Here is an 11,489-nt window from a genome sequence, read left to right on the forward strand (position 1 = left end):
TTTTCCCTTTAGGGAAAACAAAATTTTGACTTTGAACCTACTGTAGCTGAGCTAGTGATTAAAATCATTTGGGATTTTGTTTTTGATCTTATTATCTCAAAGAATTTATAGTAAAACTTAATTTTTTTTATTTTTTTTCTTTAAAGAAGACTGCCCTTTACCTTAGGGCAGTAATTCTGGGCTGTCATAAACAGTGGTTATAACCATACTGTAAGTTTACAAAAATGGTAGACTGCTGCTTAATCTACTGGTAGCATGATGTTATTTTTCTGTAATAGTGGTTGGGACATGTATTATGTTGACAATGTAGTTTTAACTGAGAATGAAATGTTTGTACCAGACAGTGGCACGTGCTGTTGAAAACTCTACTGACATAGAACTTTCTGTATGCTTTAATGTGTATCTGAAGCGAAGTTTCATAATGCTGCTTTATAAAACTAGAGACTGCTATGCTGTTGCGTAGTAGGTATCTTTCTAATTCCTAGACTTGCTCAGTAAATAGCTCTGTTGGTTCCCCAAAAGTCTGAATACCTCAGTTGAATCTAGTGTTTTGATCCTCTTTTCTTTCTCCCCCTCCGTCCCTCCCCCCACCCCCAGATGCTCATGGCACCCCTCTAACAACCTGTAGATTGAAGCTCAGGTGATTGTGACTGACATGCAGAGAACAGGTCAAATAATATGACAGTTTCAAATATAAAAATACAGATTTATAGACCAAACCAGTAGGATTTATGAATGTCCTGAGGCCTAGAAGATTCTGGACTTAGTCACAGTCATCCCTTGTTTTGAGATCGCAGAGCCAATCGTTTTTGTGATCCGTCCATCCTCTTCTCCCAGGAATTATAGAGGTCATCAGCCTTTCCTCTAAAGTTCTGGAGCAGCTAGTCATTTTTAAATATTGGCTTGAAGCACTTTATCACGTCCAAGCCATTCTTAAAGCCTCAGTGTGTATGCTGTTTCTGGCATAATATTGTAATCCACTCTGTGTCTACTTTGATTTCTTAAGGTAGTACATGAAAAACTTGGGTAAGGTTGTTTGTGATGCTTTAGGAAGACTACTCAAATGTAATTTTTTTTCCCACAGGATGAATATTCTATCTTTCCTCAGACATACTCCATAGATATTAATGGCTATATTCTTGTGTATTCTGTTACATCAATCAAAAGGTAAGGCTCCTGCTGCCTGCTTGAGTTTATTTGCTACTCGTAGATAGCACTGATCTTTTTAAAGGACTGTGCTGGAATTATTAATAGTGTCAATTAGAATTATTAGGCTACATGCTTTTTGGTGATTTTCTTGTGGAGCAACTAGGTTGTTAGGGGAAACACGGCTCACTGGAGGTTCTGTTAGTTACACCGATAGGATAAAAAGCTCTTTCTTACCTCGAGCTGTCTAGATAAATAGTGGTTCAGCATGATCTCAGCTTTTCTGCTAATTGAAATGGGAAATGCCTAAGTTGGTTTTATTTTGTGTGTGGTTTTGCCATATTAAGGGGAAATAGATTTTCTAATAAAACATGGGGGTTTGGGTTTGTTCAGTATCTTATCCTTTGAATTTATGAAATAAGACCTTTTGGTAATAGGGTCTCACTTTATACATAAAAACAGAGCCACTATTTTTATTAGTAAGAATGGATGTTGGTTCCTGTAGCCACATATTTCATATGCCATCTCTGTTTTCAGGGGGTGGCATGTGTTATCAGGAGGAGCAGTGGTCTGTGTCTGTTAACAGAACAGCTGACTGTGTACAGCAGCAGAGCTCTGGGCATTGGCGACAGCTTATATGTGAAGACTTCATGAAAGTATCAGTGCCAGTGGAGGGAGTTTGATAGCTGCCTAGCACCTGAGTGTGTGCGTCATGTTAGCGAGTTTGCTGTGCTCTTTGCCTGCATGGGATACATTACTTATTTCATCATTACCTTAGACAGTCCTTCATCAGAGATGTTTTATATCCCACTTTACATAGAAACTGAGTGACAGTGCTAAAACAACTTGCCCAGGGCTACATAATGACAGTGCTGGGATTCATAGCCATACCTCCAGTTCCACAGTCAAGGCTGACACTGTGCGGTAGAACTTACGGTGGTGATAGAAATGTTTGCTATCTGTGCCGCAGGTGGCTGTTTAAATTAACTAAAATTAAAAATATAGCCTTCCCTCGTTTACACATTTTTACTTACATTGTAATATATATTTTTCCGTATTACCTAGTGTTTGAAATAGTAAATGGTTTTATAGTATCTCATGTTCAACAATAGATGGATAACTCTTTTCCTGTTTAATGTATTTATACTCTTGTCACTAAAAGCAATGCTTAGATTGGATTTTATGCTTAAGACCACTGTGTACTAACTATTTGGAAACATGATCATTTTCTTGCTGACTTACAAGAGCACTTTAAATAGTAAAATTATTGGCTCTTTTTGTACAAAGATTTTCTTAATTTCAATTGTATATTTTTAAAATGTATTTATTGCATATATAACACATGTTAAGCTCTCCTGTGCTCAGTAAATTCTAAGATTTTTCATTTCAGTGCCTGCCATGTGTAAGGCCTTGACCAGAACAAATTTAATGTACCAATAATCTCATGATTAATGTTGGAACTTCATGTTTGTTTATGAATTCCCATTATTTTACTAGTTTACTTGAAAAACATGATTCAAAGATTGTTTTGTTTTTGGTAAGTATAATTTTATTCTAGGTGATTTTTAGAAAAATTGCGTTGGTATTACTTTACAAATTGTTACTTTGAGGCTAATTAAAATAGTAGGTAGAAAATTTTCTTAGTGCATCCACTTTTTTTTTTAATCTCTTTTTTGGGGGGTACAAATTAGATGACATTATAGATTCAAGTTGAAAATTAGCATGTGTCACTGGGGAAATTGAAAACTACATTGCGCTGGATTAAAAATATGAAAACATGCTCACTGAGGAACCTTACGTATTTAAGAAAACATTGGCCTAGTGCAAAGCAGAGGACAAAAAGCTTGGTACTGTGTCTTCTCAGTGGCACTGTTACAAGTTTTGACCAGGTTTCTCTTTACTAAAATGGATGTGTTTTGTTATATGCCTTTTACCTTAGTAGCTCATAGTTTAATAAGCATTCTCAAATCTCAAACATGAGGGAGTATGAGAAAAGTGGTGTTTTATTTTGTTTTTTTGAAACCTGTATGCTGAATACACAGATATTTGTGAATATACAAGAAATATGTCAGTAAAACTTTCTGAATCAACCAGTTTGTTGATCAGAATTATCTGATCCTTTTTATTAAATTTAGCCTCTATTTAAATAACCATTTTCATTATTTGTGAAATAAAACAGAAGTCTCAGATTATTCCTTTATATTGTAAAACCCCTGTAGAACTGTTCTTTCTGAGTAAACAAAGGAAAAATACATTCTATTTCATAATTTCTAGAAATGGAAAAAAGAAACCTGCTTTTGAGAGATGATTTGGGTTTTCATTTATCCCCACTAACAACTTTGGACAAGTTACTTCACAGTGCCTTTGTCACCCATAAATTGGGTATATTGACACAGGAGAAGACCTCTCTTATCTGAGGCAGCCAGGTTAGTTACTTTAAAACATTGGTCAAGGGCCAGGCGCAGTGGCTCACACCTGTAATCCCAGCACTTTGGGAGGACAAGGTGGGTGGATCATTTGAGGACAGGAGTTTGAGACCAGCCTGGCCAACATGGTGAAACCCCTGTCTCTGCTAAAAATACAAAAATTGCCTGAGCATGGTGGCAGGCACCTATAATCCCGGGTACTTGGGAGGCTGAGGCAGGAGAATCTCTAACCCAGGAGGTAGAGATTACAGTGAACAGAGATCATGCCATTGCACTCCAGCCTGAGCAACAGAGCAAGACTATGTCTCAAAAAAAAAAACATTGGTTAAGGGGAAAAAAATCAAAAAGGTAATGTGAATCTCCAGTGTTTTGTAATGCATATATCTACGTTCAGTCACTGGTCTTATGGAATCTTCAAATACCCATCTTTGAATATGAGATCACCCACTGCCGTTCAATACGACTATAGCCGCTATTTGTCCATTGTGACTTCTGGTTCGGTTTCTTCCAAGTGAGCTACTTGGGAGACAGTCTACACCTCAGCTATTTACAAATTGGTGTGATTTTTCCCACCAGTCTTTTTCAGTTGGTTTGGCACACCTTATTAAGGTGCACTGTTTTTAGTAGAGCAATCCACAGTATTCAACTTTGAGTTTTCAGAGAAACAGAAACTGTCTGCGCTCATATTTCAAAACTTTATAACATAAATTATGACTATGATGAATTTAACTGGCATAAGCAGGTTTGGGAACAAATAGGGCTGTTTTAAATAATGACTTTTTTTCATAGTGGCTCGTAGTAATAATGAGCATTCTCAAACTTCAGACATGAGGGAGTATGAGAAGAGTGGTGTTTTGTTTTTTAGAAACCTGTATGTGGAATACACAAATACTTATGAATATCCAAGAAATAAGTCAGTACAACTTTCTGAACGATCTCAAAATTTTAGCCACTTAGCACAGTACACATTTATGATCTCACAGTTTTGTGGGTCAGGAATCTGGGCGTGGCCTAGCTGTGTCCTCTGCTTCAGAGTCTCTCGTGGCTGCAGTGTGGGTAGCGCTAGCCCCAGGCTGCCTGCCACACAGTCCCAGTTCTTTCAGCTGTGTTTTTGCGCAAGTGGCGACACTTTTAAATGTAGGCAAGTACAGCATGCTGAGGGAACCATGGTTCTATATTGCAACCACAGGTCCCCAGGACACCTGTATCCCATTGTTGACCCACAGCAAGCTTGTAGGGAGATTACATTTCATTTTTGTTTTTATCAGAGTGACAGCATACATCAATTAAAATAGCACCGTGTGTAATTCATTCAACAAGCTAACTTGTTCTGAAGCTTGTGATGCAACCATGAACAAAGCAGACAAATCCCTGCCCTTGTGGAACTGGTTCTTTCCGGTGTGGGAGACAAACAGTAAAATGACACACGTGAGATAGGATATGTGTGACCATGCTGCCAAGAAAAATAAAGTGGGGAAGGGATAAGAAATAGAAAGGGAATCTGTAAACAGAAGAGGTCTAAGAAGTGACATTTGAGGCTGGGAGCAGTGGCTTATGCCTGTAATCCCAGCTACTTGGGAGGCTGAGGCAGGAGAATTCTTGAAGCAGGGAGACAGAGGTTGCAGTGAGCCGAGATTGTGCCACTGCACTCCAGCCTGGGTGACAGAGCAAGACTCCAGCTCAAAAAAAAAAAAAATGACATTTGAGGAAAGACTTGGGGCAAGGGATCCCTAGGGAAGGAACATACCAGGCTCACGGAGGGTGACTTCAGAGGCTCTGGCAGTGTTAGAGGAATGGCAGGAGGCCAGTGCAGCTCGGACAGATGGAAGAAGGGACAGAAGGGAATGGAGACAGAGGTCAGGGTTTGGGAGTCACTGGGACCAAATAGAGATGGCCACCTATCAGAGGACATTGAACAAGGCACCGTCCATCTGCTGCAGCAGAGTTCTCTGGTTGCTGTGCTGAGCCGGGGTGGCCAGGAAGGGTGGAGGATGCAGGTGGACTTGGGCCAGGAGTTTCATACCTGGGTGGCAGCAGAGGAGGGGAGTGAGAGGCCATCAGATTCTAGGTCAGTTTTGAAAGTAGAGCTAGTGATGTGTTGGCAAATGTTTGCATGGGTTTTTTGGGGGGAGGGTGGGGAATGGTTCATGGTCATTTGCCAGCAGTCAGTGGTATAAATAATCCTACTGTGGCAGAGTTTAAGTGATCATTGTGACATGTCAGATGCCCTTCCCGGTGAGAGCCACCTCCAACCTAGAGTCATCAGCATGTTGATCTGATTGAAATCCAAGAGAGATTGGCATCACCCAGAGAATGTATATACCTAGGAAAGAAAACAAGAACAGGCTGAGCGCACTAGGGCACTCTAGAAAAAGCTGTACATGTTGTAATGTAAACAGTTGGTTCTTTGCTGAATGAGTTGGGTGATTAAAGTTTGCATTTACGTGGTTTGTCAGCCCAGTGATGGGCTTTCCCATTTGAATGCCTTACCTGTTTCACTTTGTACATCCTCAGTCAGGGTTACTAAGTGTCAGATGTGTGCACACGTGAACAGATTGCTAGGAAAAAACAAGAGTTCTTTTTGTTAAGTTTATGTTAAAATGGTGAGTCTCTGACATTTAACATTTTTCCAGCTGTCAACATAACATACATTAAAGACTTTGACATTCAAATGGATGTCTAATTTGTGCTTTTTTTTTTATGTAGTTTTGAAGTGATTAAAGTTATCCATGGCAAATTGTTGGATATGGTGGGGAAAGTGCAGTAAGTAGTACTGTTTTATCTGTTTGTTAGAGAAACTTCTTATAGTATCTTCTGAGCAATAAAATCTGGCACTTACTCGTTTATTTTGGCTTTTTTTCCTCATAAATAGAATACCTATTATGTTGGTTGGGAATAAGAAAGACCTGCATATGGAAAGGTATGTAGCTTTTAAATCATTAGTGAAGCCAAGTCTAAGGTGATTTAGTCACTGACGTGTCATTTTAATTATTGTTCTGATGTCAAGAGTATTTTTAGCTGTAGGATTTCTGTTCAGAGATGTTATGGTCGTGTGCAGCAGAAGCAAAAGTGCAATAGAAATCTTTCATTCCTCTAGAAAAGAAAGAGCAAACGTGATAGGAAACTCTCGTTACGTTATCTACCACTTCGCATAGAGCAAACTCGAAAAAGATGTAGTGCTCATTTGTGCAGCAGGTGGGTTTTGAGTGGGGGATTATAGTGGGGAGCAGAGGAGGTGGGTGTTCCATGCCCACGTAGCTTCATGTCAGAGAGGAAGAGACTCTTACAGCCTGCACGCAAGAGAATTGAGCTTCAAGCCCTTTCACAATTTCCCCTAGCCTTTGGTGCTTAAAATGTAACTGTACAATAGTCAATTGTTACAGATATGGGAGTACTAGAAAATAGGATCATGTTCTCTGAGGTGGAAGGTTCGCTGGAGCATGGATAATCCCGTAAGGCAATGTCTATTCTGTTCCCCACCTCAGGCGTAATTAAAACACTCCTGTGTTACATTCTTGATGCTAATGTTGGGCCAGGGCATGCTTCTGCTTCTTGAGAAAGAAATTGACCAAAATGGAGCCCGTTTCATATATCAATTATAGATGTTTTACATAATGAAGAGCAAAGTACTTGAACTAGAATTTTACTTTTCCTCTAGGGTGATCAGTTATGAAGAAGGGAAAGCTTTGGCAGAATCTTGGAATGCAGCTTTTTTGGAATCTTCTGCTAAAGAAAATCAGGTAATGGATTCTGTAAACCTCATTTTGTGTTGTGTTCTCATCAGTCTCAGGGATGTGTTCCTCCCAGTTGGCATTTGACCTCTGTCTTGATCTCTCCTGTGTAAAAACATGTAGCCTTCCACCATTTCTTATACCAAGCTTTGTGTTGCTTTAGGAAGATACTGCTTAGGTTTTTACAACTTTGATCAGTATTTTACTTACAGTGAGACCTAGGATATTTGTAGGATAAACAGAAACTATTAACAAAGGAAATTCTACCTTTTGTAAACATATTTATGTTTTGTATTAATAGCTGGTGCAGAAATAAGTACATACAGGGAAGAAGAAAGAAAGAATTCTATCACTTTGGCACTAATTTTGTAACTGTACCCACTCCCTACCTTTTTTTCTGTTAGATGAAACCAGGTCCGATGCATGTGTTCATTTTTCATTTCTAACATAGGAATGATTAAGAACCATCTTACAAGCATTTAGTACTGGCTTCACCTGCAAATGCACTTTCAAAGGTGTGCTGTAGGAAGGGTGTGGTTGCTGCCTCACAATCTTCTGTGAACCTTTTCCTTCCATTGCTTTAGTTTAGACCCATACACCAAGCTTGTCTCCCACCCCCAATATATTTTTCACCTATAGATTTCTCTTTGCTGCCCTTCACTTTCTAAAGACACACATCTGATGGTGCCATCCTCTGCTCAGACACTGCCAATGAGCTGCCCCGTCTCTGGAGACCCCTTCGCCCGGCCCTGAGTGCAGCCAGTATTGTTCTTTCTAGTTTCTTCTCTCACCACATCCTTCTACTTTCTCCCTTCCTTAAACGCACCATCTACTGTCCCCTCCACCCCACTTTCAAAACGTCTCTGGTTTCCCAATGCTCCTCTCCAGTTTAAAAGATCCTTTCTCTAACTATCTACTTATCTTCATGTGGGGTTTTATATTTGGAGTGTGTTTTCAACATGTGATCTTACTTGATCCTCCGGTAAGATGAATAGGTTTTCATTTCTCTGAGGAAACTCTAGTGTAGTGAGGGTTGGGTGCCTCTTCCTTGGGAAGGCCGGGAGCCAGCAGCCTTGGCACTCTTCCTTCCCTGCCCTGCCCCTTTCCCCATCACCATGGAGGTTTGTAGGCCTCAGGGCCCCACCTAGATTTCACTTCTTGTTGACCCCTTCTGGAGTCATCCAGCTGAAAGGAATCGTTTCTTCTCTTAGCCCCCTTAATTTGTTCTGAGATCTGAGTCAGTATCATTTACATAAATATTCTTCATAATGTTCAGCACAGTATTTTTGTATCTAGTAGGTTCATGGTCAGCCCAGGTATCCCATAATAGTCAAATCTGTTTCGTTCTGTGTTCAGATATGCAGGGATAATGAATCGTCCTGTGTTCGGATATGGAGAGTGAGTGAGTCAGTCCTTTGTTGGGATATGGAGGGAGAGTGAGACCGTCCCACGCTGGGACGCCAAGGGAGAGTGAGTCCTTCCGGTGCTAGGATGCCAAGGGAGAGTGAGACCATCCCTGCGCTGGCACGCTGAGGGAGAGTGAGACCGTCCCTGCGCTGGGACGCCGAGGGAGAGTGAGACGGGCCCGTGTTGGGATGCAGAGGGACAGTGAATCCCTGTGGTTATGTCCTCCTATGTATGGATGAAAGAATAAACAAATCTGTGTAATTGGTACCCAAGTTCCAGATAGCAAGGGATTTATCAAAATCAGCTCAGTTTCTGAGTATGGACAGAATTCAAATAAGAATTGAGATAGTGAAGAGATACCTATATTTTAAAAATTGGATGAAATCAATCATCCATTGAGTGCCAACTATATCCTTCAGATCATGTAGTTGAACCACCTCATTTTAGAATTGAAGAAATTAAGTTTCAGAGAAGTTAAATGGTGTTTCTAAGATCACCATCTACCTTACATGGTATAAGAACTAGACTGAATTGTAAATCTCACCCACATCTAGTCCTGTTTTCTCTAATCACTGCTCCCTGTCAATCAGGTGTCCGAAGCCAGTGACCTAGATTAGATACGTGGGGTGGGACCTGGGGTTGGCTTCTGTTAACTAGGAGAACAGATACCTCATTCATAGCAGCAGGACAGAAGGCTGAGGATGGGAGCCCACATTCAAGTGGGTGGGTCTGCTTGGTGGATAGAGGATATGGAGTTCTTTCATGAAGGTGGCTTCCGTTTTCCAGTGAAGTGTGTAAAACAAGGTTTGCAGCTGAGCGTGAGGATGAGGAACATTGAGGAGCAGGGACAAGGCATGGAGCCTTTCTCTGGGGAGTGCCCAGACCCAGGGGTGCAGTCTGGTGGCTAGGCAGCACCAAGTGTCAGCACCAGGTTCCTGGTCATGAGTGTGAAGTCAGCAGTCGGCCATGTGTGTTCTCCCTGGGCAGTGTTTACAGCGTGGCCACAGACACTGTGCTGGCAACACTTGGTAGGGAAGGGAGGTGAAGTGCAGTGACACCATGGTGGACTGCTGAGCCTGCGCTGGCTGAGGGGGAAGGGAAGAGCTAGAAGTGGTTAAGGGACGGGGAGATGTAGTAATCGGGTCAACAGCTCAGGCCCTGTGGGGCTGAAAACTTGCTTCAGGATAGCTATAGAAAGAGCTGGGAAGGTGGTGTGATGGGATGCTGGAAGTTGTTACGTGGTGGTTTTGTGGGATACTGAAAGTACTGGAGTGATGCGGGGAGGGGATTCTTGGTGATGCAAGAACTGAGCACTTTCCGTGGGGCTCCTGAGAACAAGGGCAGCTTTTCATGACCGCAGGATGCATTTAAATGACAGCATCTGACAGTTTCCTCCCCTCTCAGTGTAAGAGGAGTTCTGTTCCAAGTGGCCGTGATTCCTCTCTGTGGTGAAGGACTGGCAGGGTTGACCCTGGGCTGAGGTCAGGGCAGGAAGACGGTCAGGAGAGGAGAGGAGAGACCAGGAGGTAGGGAGGGCAGTTTGTGGATTGAAATGAAATTACGCCACAGAGGCGTTGGAGACTGGCATCGTGGCATCTCAGAAGGAGCACAGAGGGGGCCTCCCCCACTTGAGGCCTCATGGTGTCAAGGATGTGAGAGGCAAGGGCTGCTAGAAGAGCGTGTCCCACGGGAAAGAAGGGAAGATAGCGCCGGAAGTGAAGAGGGACTCTGAGGTCAGAGGACACTTGGGAGGGGGTCGTGGGGTAGAGTGGGACAGGAGATGATGGTAAGCCCAGGAGTGAGGACTCTTCTGGCCTGAAGAAAACGGGGTAAAAAGCACAATGGGAGGCTGGTTGTGGTCTGGGTCAGTAGGGATGGAGGCAGTTTCCTCACTGGGCGTCGAGGTCCTGAAGATCTGGGGTTCACCAGATCCTCTTCACCTCCACCAGCAGCAGGGCTGGGCAAGCCGCGTGTCCTCCTCAGCTGGTGAAGTACTCTTGGAGTTCAGCCTCACGCTAACACTGTGATTGGGTTTCTTTCTTTTTTCAGACTGCTGTTGATGTTTTTAGAAGGATAATTTTGGAGGCAGAGAAAATTGATGGAGCAGCTTCACAAGGCAAGTCTTCATGCTCGGTGATGTGATTCTGCTGCAAAGCCTGAGGACACTGGGAATATCTTCTACCTGAAGAAGCAAACTGCCTGTTATCCTGGAAGAGAAACTATGCTTCTTTTTTCTTCTGTTAACCTGAAAGATATCATTTGGGTCAGAGCTCCCCTCCCTTCAGATTATGTTAACTCTGACTCTGTCCAAATGAGTTCACTTCCATTTTCAAATTTTAAGCAATCATATTTTCAATTTATATATTGTATTTCTTAATATTATGACCAAGAATTTTATTGGCATTAATTTTTCAGTGTAGTTTGTTGTTTAAAATAATGTAACCATCAACATGATGCATATTGTTACACTACTACTAACCAGGCTTCAGTGTGTCAGTGTTGATTTCATTGTGTTAAATGTATACTTGTAAATAAAATAGCTGCAAACCTCAGTCCTTTGTGCTACTTGATGTGGCTTTCAAAGAAGAAAAGCCTTTTCCTGAGTTTCTCGCTTGGCCTTCAGGAAGGCCCCAGGTTGGATTGCAGAAACCAGGGAAGACGTGGCCACGCTGAGGTGCCTGTTCCCGTGGACGCCCTGGCCAGTGGCTGGCAGATGTTGGGGCTGGGTTACAGCCGACTGAAGCTGAGTGGCCCTGGGGGTCTGTGAGGGAAGCTCCTC

The 11,489-nt window shown here is 42.1% G+C and overlaps 1 protein-coding gene across 1 annotated transcript in view; it reads left to right on the forward strand.

The window, feature by feature from the left end:
• Positions 1–11,262, forward strand: part of RHEB (Ras homolog, mTORC1 binding) — a 46,976-nt gene extending 35,714 nt beyond the window's left edge. The window contains exons 4-8 of the mRNA XM_017520121.2: positions 1,085–1,167; positions 6,279–6,335; positions 6,445–6,492; positions 7,231–7,312; positions 10,760–11,262. Coding sequence (XP_017375610.1) covers positions 1,085–1,167; positions 6,279–6,335; positions 6,445–6,492; positions 7,231–7,312; positions 10,760–10,852 — 363 coding nt within the window. The 3' untranslated portion in view covers positions 10,853–11,262. The remainder of the gene's footprint in view (positions 1–1,084; positions 1,168–6,278; positions 6,336–6,444; positions 6,493–7,230; positions 7,313–10,759) is intronic.
• Positions 11,263–11,489: the final 227 nt, after the last annotated feature.

The sequence above is a fragment of the Cebus imitator genome, unplaced genomic scaffold (genome assembly GCF_001604975.1).
Source record: "Cebus imitator isolate Cc_AM_T3 unplaced genomic scaffold, Cebus_imitator-1.0 Scaffold20, whole genome shotgun sequence".
Classification (NCBI taxonomy): Eukaryota; Metazoa; Chordata; class Mammalia; order Primates; family Cebidae; genus Cebus; species Cebus imitator.